The sequence below is a fragment of the Thermobia domestica genome, chromosome 16, assembly GCF_964235325.1.
Source record: "Thermobia domestica chromosome 16, izTheDome1.hap1.1, whole genome shotgun sequence".
Lineage (NCBI taxonomy): Eukaryota > Metazoa > Arthropoda > Insecta > Zygentoma > Lepismatidae > Thermobia > Thermobia domestica.
The window spans coordinates 92,441,601-92,459,027 of record NC_137469.1 but is presented as its reverse complement, the minus strand read 5'-3'; the positions used below and the strand labels follow the sequence as shown (position 1 = coordinate 92,459,027).

The 17,427-nt window shown below is 36.7% G+C and overlaps 1 protein-coding gene across 8 annotated transcripts in view; it reads right to left on the bottom strand.

The window, feature by feature from the left end:
• Positions 1–17,427, bottom strand: part of Rab3 (RAS oncogene family member Rab3) — a 356,244-nt gene that overhangs the window by 34,611 nt on the left and 304,206 nt on the right. For all 8 annotated transcript variants that reach the window (XM_081742738.1, XM_081742741.1, XM_081742740.1 and 5 more), the window contains one exon: positions 13,524–13,642. In XM_081742738.1, the coding sequence (XP_081598864.1) occupies positions 13,524–13,642 (119 nt within the window). The remainder of the gene's footprint in view (positions 1–13,523; positions 13,643–17,427) is intronic.

Here is a 17,427-nt window from a genome sequence, read left to right as displayed (position 1 = left end):
CAAGCAAGAGATAGCTCTGACGCGACATCTATTAGCATTACTGTTTAATGTTGGAATTTAAAATGACATACAGACTGAGACGTTTGCCCTTTGTTATTTGAATATAATTTTGGAACTGACTTGAATTAATTCAACAATATAAGTTGAATTATTAAGTTGGATTATTAGCAAACATTTATCAATAGATCTCCTTGAACTGAAATGGAATGAGTGAGTGTAATTTCGATAAAACTAACAAAAACTATTCTTCTCTTTGTAAACCTAAAAAATGTATATACGATAACTGCGCCATCTATTGAGATGAAAGTGAAACTGAACTATATACGTTCATCAAGCTTGTTATTATGACACCACTTCACCAGTGTTTCTTACAGACTTTTTTTATTGGGGGGGGGGGCACTCTCCTCTCGGAGTTCAGAGAGTGCCCCCGGAGGAGACCAAAATAATACGTCTATAATACTGTATAATAATAAATAGAATAGTACCAGGTGAAAATAATGTTCCCCTCCGAATACTAAGTGTACTCTCCCCGGAATATTTTTTTCTTGAATGAAACACTATGCCTCACTGAGAAAAATCCGTTATCCGGACATCGGTATATTGTACAACTATACGGAATCCATATGTTTACTACGAAAATCTGTACGGAACATACGTTATCCATTTGCTACATAAGTACTACCTTTTTCCTGCTTAGATGTTACATCATGCTGTTAAAAATGTCTGATATCTTACGGTCTTCCGTATACTGCATACGGATACATGTGTTAGGTATGTGAGCTATATGTTATATATGTCCATCTATAGGTGGTATCCTATATAGTCCTTTCTTTCATACGAAAAGTATTTATAGATGGAACATTTAAATGGAAGGTATGTATAAAACATACGTTTTAAGTTATATGTTACATATAACTGCAGAAAGTTACATATAATCGTACCTTAAGTCCAGAAACTACATGATTTATGCATGTAACCTACGTTTTACCTACGCCACATACATTTTTCTAATTTTTGCAGCATAGTTAATGCGATATATATATATATCAAAATTATGATTAACTCTTAAACTTAAAATTTATGTTTAATAGTATAATATTGTACAAAGATGAAACATTCCTAAACAATCGATAGTTCACATCAAGCAGAACACAATGATATACAGGGAAAAACACACATAATAATTCATTAATAAGCGTGAAATTAATATGGATCATCAAATTCAAAGTCTTTGCGCGAAGTCTCCATTTGCTGTTGACAAAGTGCATGTAAGTGGTTTGTGGAGTGAGCTTAATTATATGTGGTGCTAAAAAAAAAAAGGCTCTAAGGAACACCATTTGTGCCTGGGTATTTAAGAAACAAAAATAAAATAAAAATACGGAAATAAACAAACGAATGAAAGAAATGAAGTAAAATGCTAAACGAGAAGGAATCAATTTTTGAGCATTTTGGAAATATCTGGAGAACAGAATTTTTTTTTTCTTCTTTAAATTTCAGTTTCGTTACATTCAGTACAAGCTGACTGCTTAAAGCCGTGATATCGACTTTTTGTTTCACACAACATAATATACTAGTTTTCGATTAAGGAAAAATTTTATTCATGAACTATGTTATAAACATAGAAGGTCCAAATTTACAGATGGTTCATTTAAGATATTGTAAGAAGTGAGTAACACACAGAAGTTTAGTTTTTTCTTGAATATCATATTTTTATCTAGTACAACGAGGGAAATTCAAACATAAAATGGGATATTCTTAGGGCTGCCAACCGTCCGGTATTTTACCAGACAATTCAATTTTTGACCTTTTAGTCCAGTGTCCGGTACGACCTCAAAACCGGACGTTAAATGTCCGGTAATGTTCCTCTCACTAGTCCTATTCAGGAACCGTTTGTCGATGAATATGGTTAAAGCAGAGCTTATAATTCGCTTTAATATCGACCTGTCGCGCCAGGAATTTGGTGAAGAGTTGAAGGCAGGAGAATTTACTGAAGAGTTGAAGGCAGGAGAATTTACTGAAGGGTTGAAGGCAGCAGAATTTACTGAAGAGTTGAAGGCAGGAGAATTTACTGAAGAGTTGAAGACAGGAGAATTTACTGAAGGGTTGAAGGCAGAAGAATTTACTGAAGAGTTGAAGGCACGAGAATTTACTGAAGAGTTGAAGGCAGGAGAATTTACTGAAGAGTTGAAGGCAGGAGAATTTACTGAAGGGTTGAAGGCAGGAGAATTTACTGAAGGGTTGAAGGCACGAGAATTTACTGAAGAGTTGAAGGCAGGAGAATTTACTGAAGGGTTGAAGACAGGAGAATTTACTGAAGAGTTGAAGGCAGGAGAATTTACTGAAGGGTTGAAGGCAGGAGAATTTACTGAAGAGTTGAAGACAGGAGAATTTACTGAAGAGTTGAAGGCAGGAGAATTTACTGAAGGGTTGAAGGCACGAGAATTTACTGAAGAGTTGAAGGCACGAGAATTTACTGAAGAGTTGAAGACAGGAGAATTTACTGAAGAGTTGAAGGCAGGAGAATTTACTGAAGAGTTGAAGACAGGAGAATTTACTGAAGGGTTGAAGGCAGGAGAATTTACTGAAGAGTTGAAGGCACGAGAATTTACTGAAGAGTTGAAGACAGGAGAATTTACTGAAGAGTTGAAGGCAGGAGAATTTACTGAAGGGTTGAAGGCAGGAGAATTTACTGAAGGGTTGAAGGCAGGAGAATTTACTGAAGAGTTGAAGACAGAAGAATTTACTGAAGAGTTGAAGACAGGAGAATTTACTGAAGGGTTGAAGGCAGGAGAATTTACTGAAGAGTTGAAGGCACGAGAATTTACTGAAGAGTTGAAGGCAGGAGAATTTACTGAAGGGTTGAAGGCAGGAGAATTTACTGAAGGGTTGAAGGCAGGAGAATTTACTGAAGAGTTGAAGGCAGGAGAATTTACTGAAGAGTTGAAGGCAGGAGAATTTACTGAAGAGTTGAAGACAGGAGAATTTACTGAAGGGTTGAAGGCAGGAGAATTTACTGAAGAGTTGAAGGCACGAGAATTTACTGAAGAGTTGAAGGCAGGAGAATTTACTGAAGAGTTGAAGGCAGGAGAATTTACTGAAGGGTTGAAGGCAGGAGAATTTACTGAAGAGTTGAAGGCAGGAGAATTTACTGAAGAGTTGAAGACAGGAGAATTTACTGAAGGGTTGAAGGCAGGAGAATTTACTGAAGAGTTGAAGGCAGGAGAATTTACTGAAGAGTTGAAGGCAGGAGAATTTACTGAAGGGTTGAAGGCAGGAGAATTTACTGAAGAGTTGAAGGCAGGAGAATTTACTGAAGAGTTGAAGGCAGGAGAATTTACTGAAGAGTTGAAGACAGGAGAATTTACTGAAGGGTTGAAGGCAGGAGAATTTACTGAAGAGTTGAAGGCACGAGAATTTACTGAAGAGTTGAAGGCAGGAGAATTTACTGAAGAGTTGAAGGCAGGAGAATTTACTGAAGGGTTGAAGGCAGGAGAATTTACTGAAGAGTTGAAGGCAGGAGAATTTACTGAAGAGTTGAAGACAGGAGAATTTACTGAAGGGTTGAAGGCAGGAGAATTTACTGAAGAGTTGAAGGCAGGAGAATTTACTGAAGAGTTGAAGGCAGGAGAATTTACTGAAGGGTTGAAGGCAGGAGAATTTACTGAAGAGTTGAAGGCAGGAGAATTTACTGAAGAGTTGAAGACAGGAGAATTTACTGAAGGGTTGAAGGCAGGAGAATTTACTGAAGAGTTGAAGGCACGAGAATTTACTGAACTTATCAGAACTGCTAAAGGTCAACAAGAGTAAACTTTGAAGAGCGCAGCTAGCACTGCTTCATTCTTAGCTACATCTTCCAATTAATTGAGTTGATTTTGAGTTTAACGTCCCTTTTAACAGCAAGGCTATATGAGACAGTAAATACTCGTGAAATGCGAACCACATGAGCCCCCGCCGGGAATTGAACCCGGGTCTCCCACGACAAAGCCGCGTACGCTAATCTTACAATTAAATAATGCATCCAGATCCAGTAAAAGTGTGTAGGCATTATGAGGCATTACCAGCCCCAGCGAAGCTGGTAAGGCATTTTTCAAGTATTACCAATTATATTTGCTTTTCTCCTTTAAATACGATGTATTATTGATGGTAGACTACAAAAATTGCATGTGCCAACTTAACCGAAACTGGAATAACTAAGTTTCATAAATATTTCCAAGGTTACTAAAATTATTAATTTCGAAGTCCGAATTGCTCAATTTTATGTGAAGTAATCATTTTCAGGTTGTTCGCACTTTTAGACGAGTGATAGAATAATGCCACAATCTTAAGAGTATACGTACTCCAGGAGGATGTCTGATATTTCTATTTTCAAAAGTTGGCAACCCTAGACTTTCTGCATCTCGAGATGGGATTTTATAATGTTTTAGGTTGGCGTCACGGATAGTATATTGTATCTATTGTTGTTTGCCTTATCCTATCGGTGATACATACACCGAACAGTGACACATATACTACTTGAAACTCCCTCCGTAAATTCAGTGTAAAATGTTGCTTCTGAGGTAGAGCATTCTATTTGAAAATCAGCTAAAGTAACTAGAGCAACATCCATTTTACCTAGTTCCGCACTTGTCTTACAGAACAAAGAGTTATTACCATCAGGAACCAACATTTCAGCAACGTTTCTGCTTGGTATTCTACGCTGTTCTCTATAATTTTTTTTTTAAAAAAAGCTGACGAGATGTTGCAACGGATGAAGTTGAGAAACTAATATTCTTTTGCTTGAGTGTTTGGTAGAGGAAATGAAAAGCATAACGTGTGAGTGTGTGTGACTGCATGGTCTTCCGCAACGGGAGGAATTATTCATGGACGCTTACGGTCGACATTTGGCGACGGCGGATAGGTTCTCCTTTTTTCTTTCCTTCACTGCATCGGCATCTACAAATATTGGCTTCCTCGAAAATATTACGTCTATTACAGTTTTATATCTAAGCTAATTTATTAATTCAATGCACATCTACAACATTAACTTTTCTAGCCTTCAATGCAATATTTATAGCTTATAAGAGGTACACATTTTAGTTTAACTTTTCTCCAAGAATATGGGGTGAAATGCATCTGAACGGGACATCATTTCATGAGAAAGTTATAAAAATAATGTGGGTTGTTCAGATAAATCGTATCCATAATATCTATTGCAGACATCTTAAGTGATCTTTTTTATTATTATTTAACAGTACTATGAATTTATCAGTACTATGAATGAAGAACCACTGATGTAATGCTAGAATTTTTGCTAGTTATACATTTGACCGTTTTCTAAAATATAGCGTATATCCAGCCCAGATACGCTCGCTCTTTCATGAATTGAAGGTGAGTATATGATAAATTACAAAAAATATTAGTGGATACGGCGTATACTCCCATATACGTTCCACTACATCCTTACGTAGGACTATGGTTCTAATAAAGCCATTGTACCTCCCGACATTTGGGCTGGCTTACAGACGCTTCGAGATGGAAATAGATGTTAAATTGAAGTATCAGAGCAAATAACACGGTATAGCATCTTTCAGTGAATTTGAAAGAAACGGAAAATACCTACAATATTTTCTTCGAGTAGAAGGGAAAAACAAATAAAACATTGTGCAAACACATTAACAATAGTTAGCCAATATCTTTCCTTATGACTGACTAGTTTGTATACGTCAGTTATGTCACGTTAGTATGATTTCACTGGTAGCTTAATACATTTCAAAATGTGCCGTTCAGCGTTATTCGGTGGAATGCTTCAATTTTAAATAAAGTTTAGTTAGGTTGATGACCTTTGAACGTGGAGAAAATCTCTCTGAGACGCACAGGACGAAACAAAAAGGCTCGGGAACAATTATCGTATGCTATATTTCATGGTCTATGTAAAATGTCTAATATAATATACAGACTGTCCTTAGGGAATGTCTTCTAAGCTTGTGTTTTCGATTATTTTGACAATGAGTAAAACAAGTATCATCTTCTCAATAGAAGCGATAATATAACTGTTTGAACTTTTAGCATAACAAGATATAGCATGATTATAGATAAGAAATCTTCAACCTGTAGATCGTCTATACCAAATGTGACCCTCGAATAATTTTAATTCGACCCGACAACTCTTGATATCTTAATTGAGTGTTCAGATCGAAAGCAGATTTTTCCCACTTACCTAAAATGGCTAGGAGAGGATTTCTACGAGGGATGATCAGAAAGTAAGGTTACCAAGCCTGCAGTGAAACATGTAGACCCTATATATTATTTAATACAACCAATACAGCCAACAGATAGTATATACATTAGGTTATTTTTCGACATAGTCTCCATATCGGTTGGGGCAATTATCTCATCGAGTCCTTATTGGTAGAAATCCGGTCCTTGCGTGTTCAGCCACGTTGTCAAGAAGTGTTTCACCTCCTGTCTGAAGTAAAGCGACGGTGCTCCTTCAAGTGCGAAAAAAGGTGAAAGTCACTCGGAGTGAGGTCCAGGCTGTAGGGAGAGTGGTCGATGATGTCCCAACAAAACTGCTTCAACAGCGTGATGGTCTTCTGGGCTGTATGCGGCATCATTCTGCGATATGCTGACGAAACATTACAGTCTCTCCGTAAACCTCTATCAACTGCCAGTGAATTTCAGCAGCGGTTACATGTTTCGTTCACAGAAATCGAATAACTGAGCGGACTTCATCATGAGACCAGTTTTAGAAACGACTCGCCATTTGTGTTAACCTACAACCATAGCGCCATAGCTGGCGAGTTGCTGAAACTCTGCACAGTTGCCAACTCCATGTATTAAAATTACTACACACTCCTCATTCCTCTATAACAGACGGAACTCCAGAAATATCAGCCTTGTAATCTTAGTTTCTGATCCTCCTTCGAAGTTCAATAGTGAAAGTGTAAAGTGGCGTCTAAAGTCCCACATTACTTCAAAATTAGCGTTGCCGTAGTTTCAAATTTTAAAATATGTGGAAATTTTGAACAAATGATTTTTATTATGTAATACTCACATATTTTTCATTACTTCTAATAATCTTCAGGAAATATGTAAATATGATAGATCGTAATAATATGTGCCAGTGGCGTAAGCAAGATAGGTTAGGGGTCTTAAACTCCTCTTGAGGAAAATATGCAAAAAAAAAAAAAAAAAACATGTACCATATTAAGACATGTATATAAACACCTGTAATGATATGAGTTTGGGAGTTTGAACCCCAACCTTTTGAATTAATTCTGCATACGTCACTGAATGGAATATATATTGTATGTTTCAAAGTTACAATATAAACATTCAAGTTACTTCTTCCATCTGCCCACTGAACATTTTAAACTAAATTATATGGAACAAGTCTCTTTGAACTTGCATTTGTTATTATCTTCAAGAATAGTTATAAATTTAATATTCCGACCCAAATGCCAAGGCGATTATGAAAATACTCCAGCGACGAAATTTCATTCTGCTAATACTAAAAGTTACATACTCGTATAGGCCTGGTAGGGAACGTCTAGAAGGGAGGAGGAGATATAGAAAAGTAAAGGGATTAAAATGATCTATACACAAGAAAGTGTTGTAAGAATTCCCTATTTTTAAGGAATGTCGTTTACCAAAACCTTCTTTATACAGATGGTGATCAGAAAAATGGAAACACCTGTAGTTGGCAACACGTCAGATGTATGGGTTGGCAGTGGTGTCGTGGCGCCCGCAGCGCCGGACCGCTGGTGGTGGTGTGTTAGGTCGGTCTCCATACTACGTCAGGCGCAGTGGAACAGCAGTGTCCAGTGGCTGCAGCAGACGGAGGTAGAGTAAAATGGGAGACCTCTCAGATTCTCAAAGAGGGCAAATTGTTGGTGCGCGGTTATGTGGAGTGAGTGTGACGGCAGTTGCTACTGTGTTAGGTGTGTCGCGTGGAACAGTGTCGAAGGTGATGACGGCCTACACAACACACGGGAAAACCACATCGGGGAAGCGGAACAGTGGGCGGAAGAAAATCATGAGTGACAGGTCATGCCGGGTATTAAAGCGCATTGTCACACAGAACCGTCGTGCCACTGCGGAGCAAGTGACGGAAGACCTCAATCAGCACCTCCCCACCCTGTTTCGACAATCACAGTCCGCCACGAATTACATGACATGAATTTATGGGGTCGTGTTGCATGGGCCAAACCGCTCATCAGGGACCATAACGCTTTCGCACGCCGCAAATGGTGCCGCGACCATGCAACTTGGACCGTTGAGGACTGGAAACGTGTGATATGGTCGGATGAGTCATCCTTCACCCTATTCCCAACCACGGGCCGTGTTTATGTGTGGAGAATGCCCAAAGAAGCTTATAATCTGCAGTGTCTCCGCCCAACTGTGAAACATGGCGGCGGCTCGGTGATGCTGTGGGCCGCAATATCATGGTTTTCATTGGTCCTGTGGTCACACTTAGTGGACGAATCACAGCCAACGATTATGTCGTAATTTTAGGAGACCACTTGCATCCTATGGTCCGGATATTGTTCCCGGACAATGACGCCATCTTCCAGGATGATAATGCACCCATTCACACAGCTGGCGTTGTTGCAGCGTGGTTTGATGAACATCGGGATGAAGTTCAACACCTCCCCTGGCCCGCCCAATCCCCAGATCTCAACATAATTGAACATGTGTGGTCCGTCTTGGAAACACGACTCCGGCGACGATTTCCACCTCTATCCTCTCTCACAGGACTGGCCGATGCCCTGCACGAGGAATAGTGTAAAATTCCACTTGCTACCATTCACGACCTCTATGCCTCCATCCCACTTCGCATCAAGGCTTTTCTGAGGGCTGAAAGGTGGCACGACACCATATTAATCTGGTAAGTTGCAATTTCGTTCAGGTGTTTCCATTTTTCTGATCACCATCTGTATATTTATTCTGACAGTCCGAGATATGGACATACTAGAATAATAGCAACCCATATTTACCCTCCTTCTTTACACTTCGAACTTCCAAAATCCTCCCTTACTCCAATGTCCTAAAATCTTGCGTCCCAAATCCTAGGCACTGTCCAAATTTCAAATTTCTGCCGTAAGATGTTTGGCTTAGACGTTGATCAGTATTGTTTTAGTTACACGTTTCTACAGATGAATGATGAAATCAGGTGTGAATGTTATATTGGTTTTACTAATTTGCTAAAAGTATTTATTTATTTATTCTTTCTGGGATAAATCAAAATTTGCATTATACAGATATCCACGATATAATTCATAGTTTGCTCTTGTAACTAGCCAAGAGGAAAGGGGTCCCTTAGTGAAAAATATTGAATACTGCTCTTATGGATAAGAAACGCAAGTGAATGCTTTAGTATTGTCGAAGAATTAGTGAGATATGAATATACGAGGCAATGGGGTAACCCATGAGTAATGAAAGGTAATGGGACAACACTCGGGTAATGGAATGTAATGGGATAGAAATCCACGATCACCATATTGTCCACCACAATCTCATATGGTTCGCACCACTAAGATTTATCTGTCAGTTATAACAATCTTTGCGATGATAGTGATGATCAGTGGCGTATTTATGGGGGTGGCTTCGGGGCTTAAGCCCCCCCCGAAATTTTACTTAGTATAGTAAAGTAAATGAAATATCTTGCAGAATTTTCACATTTCCAGGCAAAGCCCCCCGAAAGTTAGCAAAGCCCCTCCCGAAACAAAATCGTAAATACGCCACTGGTGATGTTTTTAAAAATCGATATTACGTACAGTGGTTCTGTATGAGGTTATACTTACTCTTTGAACTACTACTACTAGCAAAAGATTTTCACATTTCTCGTAGAACAGGGTACGTTATTTTCTGTAATATTACTTTTACATAGAATATAAAATAATTAAAAGAACTTTGTGATTAAGAGTGTTCATTAATTCATTATGGAAAGGGAATGTCAAGAGAAGAGTTATTGCACTTACGTACTCATTAATGACGGAAGTGTCGGCAAAAGGAAGGTTTTTTTTTTTTTTTAAAGTTTTATCTGGAATGGAATTCTTGTTTTATCGCAGACAGTGTTTTAAAATTGTTTCCTCGCTAGTATGGCTGTAAACAAAAGAGCAGGCGATAAGAAAACGCTATAAAATAGCAACAGTATTACTGCAGTGACGCTCACTTACAATCATGAACAGCATGGCTGAGCTTAAAAGAAAGTAGATGCAGGAAAACCAAAAAACAGAGATACTAATCAGCAGAGGGACTGCATGTACGTAAAGTGAACTGATTTCTTAATGATTAGAATTGGACATTTGAGATCTGTTACTAAATGTAATAAATTATAAACAGTAAAATATTAACAGCGTTAAATACCTGCGCCATCTTTATTTTACAGCCCATTGTTTTATATTTCTGTTGTCTTCGAAATGAACTAAAATTTTATTATTTTGATTTTGCTGATTTGTTCCTCTTCAACTCTCTTTAAATGTCTTACTTCGTGAAAATTAAATTTTGTTTTATATAGGGTATCCAGTAAGTCCACGTACCCTAGGTTTGAGTATCTCAAAGAACAATGTCAGTGCAAGTTTAGTTGTGGTAATGGCTTTAGGATTTTAATTGTGGGTAGGCCTGCTATCTCGTTTATGGATATATATATATATATATATATATATATATATATATATATATATATATATATATATATATATATATATATATATATACTTTGTTTGATTAATGACAGTACGAAATTACTTTTACAGTAGCGGTTGATGCTATTTGTTAAATAATTGTCTGCCATTAATATAAATAGTGGAAAATATATTTGCTCTTTATTGCATCTTTTAGCGTTTGTATATTTTTCAAAATTTTTGGGTAGGCCCGTGCCTACTCGCTAAAGCCGCCATTGGACATTGGTAACACTACTTTCACGGTCACAGCACTTTCTGGTGCTCTTGCGTTCAAGGTCATGTGAAGCATTCCAGTTGTGAAGTCATTGCGATATGAGTGGTTACAATTACATAAGTGAGGGATTGTTAATAGTAGTGTGTAGGTACACGAATGACCACACACGAAGCACACATTGATAAAGGTAATGATTGTATTTAGAAATTACTGTAGCAAGTAGCCACTTCACAAAACAACTTTACGTGATTGGGAGAAACGTCGTTTGCTTCAGGATGTGTGATAGATAGACCGCGTAGTGTACGTAAGGAAGGAGACACATGAGAAAACGTGGTGTCTCCAATCAATATTGCTTGGCAACAAGGGTAGCTGAATTGAATATACAGCGTTCAACAATTCATGACTATATTTTTTTTTAAAAAAATGCATGTGAAAGCATATATCTCGATGATTGTGAATGAATCATCTGACGACATGTAACAGCGTGTTGTAGTCAGTCGTGCTTTGTTGACTATTTTTTTTTTTTTAATGCCACGTTTCGCTCACGAGTGCTATTTTCAGATGAATATGAGATATATTGCAGTTCACATGAGAAGAATGCTTTAAGAAAAATTCTCATTATTTGCAAGAGATGGAGCGCAAGCTGGATTATGTGTGGGAGTAGCGAAATGTGGTTCCAGCCCATTTTACCAACTCAGGTTGTGATTTCCTTACTGAACAATTTCCAGACAGCTCAATTGGATGTTGTCCTCTAACATCTCCATTTCAATTGAACTAGCCGCCACGAAGCCCAGACCTTATAACACCAGACAACTCGCAGTGGGACATAATCATGTCATATGTCTCGCATTGTCAGGACAGGCCAAATGAAGAATTGAGTCAAAATGTTGGAAACTATTGAATTATAACTCCTCAGATGTTCCCCAACATATCAAGAAGTGTATAACACGATGGAACACATACATATCTACTGGATATATAGTTCGTACATGGAAGTATTTAACTATAGTATGTAGTAAATAAAATAAAGTTACATTTACATTGCTCTCGGTAATACTCAAACCTAGATGTCGGGGAATTCTCGGACACCCTGTATAATTTTAATGTTTAATCACCAAATTTAATTTAAATAATATTAAATTTACGTACAATGAAAATTCATTTTGAAATGTAAGGGATATTTAACTAGAATTGAAGCAGAAATCAATTAACACCAAATTATTAAAATTGAAGTTAATCTTACAGAAAACATGCAGGCTTATATCAATGTGCTAAAAAAAAAAAAAAAATTGATGGCATCGGTATCCAACACCGTTAATTTTACGATGTCATGCTAACAAATAGCGGAAAGTATAGGTATTTAATGCATATATTATGGGAGGATCTTAGACATAATAATATTTACAAGCAAAGATGTAGCAAAGATTGAAATATAGAAACCAGATCTGCACGGAAATACATGTATTTAAGTAATTTATTTTTCTAAATTTTATTTTTGAGTTTTATGCAGTACGTTTCTACTCTTTAGATTAAATGAGATGGGGGATCGCTGTGGCTCAGTGGTAGAGTGTTATTCAGCTTTGATGCATGGAGTCCTTGGTTTGATCCCAACTCGCGCCAAGTGGATTTTATTGTAGGCCAATACCGTTTCTTGAAGTTCTCCCGTTTCCTCCCATTTTCGTCATTCCACTATTTATTCATTATCATAATCGCAGCCCCCTTTAATTTAACCGTGGGGCATAAAACTGAAAAATTTAATTTCATATACCGGTACACAAAGAGTAGATGAAAAATGAATGAAAATAACAAGCCCTTGGTTGAAAAAATGTAAAAGGATTTTCAGGCCGGTCACCCGACTTAGGTTTTCCTCATTTATACGGGCAAATGCCGAGGCTGCACCTAACACAGGACGCAAACTTTCAAAATCAGACGCACTCGCCAATCCACAAATGATGGTCTCCAGTATCTCTCACGTACAAATTGAGAGGTAACTCCCCCATGGAGACAAAATATTTTGATTGAGGGTGAGAAAGGAGGGACGAATTACGTTGTCAAGATTTCACTTTCCACGCCCATTGTGGAGACTTCACATTCCGTGTTTTCTCTCTCCCAGTGACAATCATTCTCGTGTGAAACAGAACCTTCGCAGTCGAGTGAGTTTAGGCAGAAACCATTCCTACCGAACATTGGTCGCCAGCTCTAAATTTCTAGTCGCCAATGGCGACCTGGCGATCGGAAATTTTGCGCCCTAACCTAACATATATACCCAAACTGCTTTCTTCCTTCCCCATTCCTTTCTTTCTCTGAATTCCTCGAGTAGTGTGATCGCAGAAAGACGTCATCCCTCACACGTGACGAGTTAACATGGTCATAGGCGCCGAAAGTCCAGAAATCTAATTCCTAATACTAATGATAATAATGAAATGGAGAGTGAAAGTAGGATACAGAAGATCTATGTCCCACACGGGATTGGAACTCAGAATATACAGATTTTGCTATATAATACATTAGACCGTTCGACCTTCCCTAATAGTTTAAGTGATCTAAATCTTTAAGGGGTAGGCATAAGTAGTCACAACTTCCTGAATTGCCTATCTTTGGTGTTCGTATATACAAACAAAAGGTACAGTTAATTGCTGACTCACCAGTCTTGGACACTGTTGAATGACTCTTCATTGGTAATGTCGTACATAAGGATGAATCCCATGGCCCCTCGGTAGTAAGCTGTCGTAATTGTTCTGTACCTTTCCTGGCCAGCTGTGTCCTGCAGAAAACAAATCAAGTTAGATATAACACAAACATCGGAAAATAGTTAATTTCTATTATGCAAAAGTGTTAAGTTTCAATTTTTAGTATTCAACTGGTTTATGAGCGAAAATTCCATTATGTTTGGGTATATTGGACAAGCAATAGAAGGGAATGTGATTAGGGAGAGATCTGTAGTATAGTTCAAACATACATTCAAAGTCACTGCTTCAAAAGAAATACTCTACACATATGAAGATTAAGAAAACAAAATTGGGACATCTTTACTTCCACGGAGAAATCAACTGTTAAAATTCTCTTCGTATAGCGAATTTAAATAGATTAATGTATCCGCAGAAATATTTCTGAACATAAGACTTTTTATGACGATATCCATATCAAATATCAGAACATAGTAATGAGACAGCTTTACCTAATTTTCGGTAGTAGATGGAAATGACCTATTATGGTCCTCAATTATTCATACAATGGGACCTCGATAACTCGAAGCTGAAGGGAATAGGCAAAAATTCGAGATACCGTGGTTCCGCGTTCCTTATTAAAAATGACTATAGCTCGAAGCTTTATTCGTTCAATGTCTAAAACTCGAAGTTGTGAAATTTGAATTGTGAGTTCCTTAAATTAAATAAGATGACCTGTAAGAATAAAATACTCTACATATACTGTTTTGGAGGGATGGCATTCATATTTAGACATGAGTAAAACACAGTTACAATACATATAAGCAACAATGACAGGGCTAGCAACAATGACAATCACTTAAAAGCATAGAGCTATAGCTTCGAGTTATCGAGATCATATCAAGAGAAATTCGAAGAGGTACACTTCGACTTGTAGAGATTCTCAGATACGAAAGTTCGAGTTACCGAGGTTTTTAAATATGATTATGAAACCCGTAAAATTCAACTTATCGAGGTTGTGATTTTAAAACATTCGACTTATAGATGTTATTTTAATATTGAGTGTTATAAAGAGTTCATGGGAATGTCAAAAAATCGAGTTATTAAGGAATTCGAGTTATCGATGTTCAACTGTATAAGTCGATTCACAAAAGAAGAAATGAAGAACATATCTTTCGTCTAGTTCACGAGTGGTCAATATGGTAGTCAAGATGATTGAGTAGTCCAGAGAAAGAATATCAAAGAGAGTGAGTTCAAAATTTGGACAAGAGTTAAAATTCACAACACACATTTCATTAGTGGCATATGTACTGACACGCAGAAGGTGTTCACATATATATAAAACTAACTTAGTAATTGCTAGTTAGACCTACTCAACACAAAATGACAGAAATAATAAGAACTACACAAGTTTCATACCAGGAAACAAGGGTATTTAACGTTGGAGTGGCATACGGGGTGTATTGTGCTTTAGTCACTCCTGGCTAGTGTTGTAAAATTTCCGGTAATTTTGAACCTGTTGGTAAAAAACTTTTTTTTTTCGGAAAAATTGGGAAAATAACAAAAATCTTTGTATTAGATTAATTTTACTAGTAATGGAACCGTTTTTTTTTTCAAACGTGTGAAAAATATAAGTTGAGAAATTTCAGTATTGCGAATATTTAAAAAAAAAAAAGAAGCATTCGAAATTAAAACTGTTGTAATTATTCTTGAAAAGTAATAGTTTGCATTCATTTCCTTTATGTGCTTTTTAGTCGTTTATTCGTGTTTGTGCATTAATTATAGAACTTTTACATGTTGCATACACGTCTACCATTATGAAGCGTTTCTGTTGCAACAAATAGGGGTCTTAAATGAAACTGAGTTCTTAATGTGCTCTTTGATCTGGTGAAATTTTGTTAATTTTAACCATATTACTTCTTAAAAGAGAGAGCAGTAGGCACATTTCATAATACTCATGAACTAAAACATGTAATTACTATTATATTATTTAATATTCTAATATATTATTTAATTTTAAATAAACTTAATGTACAAAATTTTGTATATAAACACATACCTGTTTTCTAGTGCGACAAATTATCTGTATTTGTAAAAAATGAAAGTGACTATATTTGCAACTTAACAACTCTTGAACCATCAGACCGATCTCGATAAAATTTTCCACATAGATGAAGTTCGAACCTGGGATGGTTTTTATCATTTCAGTTTGAAGGTTCAACTTGGAGGAAGGAAGAGGCAGATATATATCAAAAATGACCTATATTAGTGTCGAATCCATAGTTTTTGGAGTTGCTTAGATGAACAGTGACACTTCCGATGCTGTTTAAATCCAAATTCAGCACTGTAACTTGAGGGTAGGGAATATATATACATACATACATATATATATATATATATATATATATATATATATATATATATATATATATATATATATATATATATATATATAATGATCGAAAATAACCGATATTAATGTCAAATCCTTAGCTTTCGGGGTAGGTGAGATGAACAATGACACTTCAGATGCCGTTTAAATCAAAATTCAGCCCTCATTAGTACTCCTAAAAGGACATGTAAGAGTAATTGAAAATGACCAATACTAGTGTCTAATTCATAGTTTTTGGAGTCCCTAAGTTCATTGGTAACAGTTTTGGTGCCCTTTATGTCCAAAATGTAATGTATTCTCCCTGTGCGAAGAACGGATATTCTGCTAGTCTCTAATAATAATGAACGAAAATTTCATATGTGAAATCCTTTAATCATTTCTCGCTGCTCAAATTTAAGCACTTGTGAGACTCGGCTAAGATAATCGCTGTGCTATCTACTGTAAAAATCAGATCTCAAAAATTCAGCTTCGTGCAAGTATAATTGTGTGGAGATCCGGATATATATACAGTACCATCATTATAATCTTGTAAGACCTACTATGTGATCGTAATACGTATGTTCTCGTTACAAGGTTACTTTTTAATATCACAGAAAAACTGTAGCAGAGAATGTATATACAAATGTAATTGTTATTCATTTGATTTTTTATTTTTAAAAAATCACAACGAAGGCGTATAGTTTATATCGTAAGTGATTGATGAAACGTATTCAATCTTGATCAAACTTGGCAAAATGAAGAACCTTGACGATCTTAATACGCGTATCAGATATTATGGTTTGTAATCCTTCAGTTTCCGAGTTATGGACCTCCAAAGTTGGAGTTAGGACTTAGTCAAATTTTTATATATATATAAAAAACACTAATTGACATTTACGAGAACAAAACTACATGCAACTACCCAGTTATGATACGTTAATTTGCCCGGGTTCGATTCCCGGTAGGGACATTCGGTTGAGGAAGTGTTAGATCTTTTACAAGCCAGCCATCTTGATTGAAATTTTCTGGGTTTTTCCTCATTCACACCAGGCAAATGGTGATGGTATCTCATATAATAGTCCCAGATCGCTTTCTTCCTTCTACATTTCTTTCTTCCTCTCCAATTCCTCGGGCATTGTCATCGCCGATGGACTTCATCCCTCATACGTCATGAGCTAACATGGCTATAGGTGCCAAAATCCCCAGAAATCTCGTTTCTAATCTCTATGGAACGTTAATTCGAGTTATAACAAAGTACCGGTATATGATTAGACAGTTGATTAGCTATGTTGTATATAAAATATGCACTGTACTTAGATTTGCTATAAAAATATTATTTTGAATAGGGAATAGGAAAAGTTAGTTACAGAAGAGCATCTTGTTCGGAGTGTTACACAATACATACATGTATTTATTAATCTAAAATAATAAAAATACTTGATAAGTTAATAGCTTTTACCAGGGGCGGATCCAGGACCGACTTCTGGGGGGGGGCGGTGGGTTGTCATAATG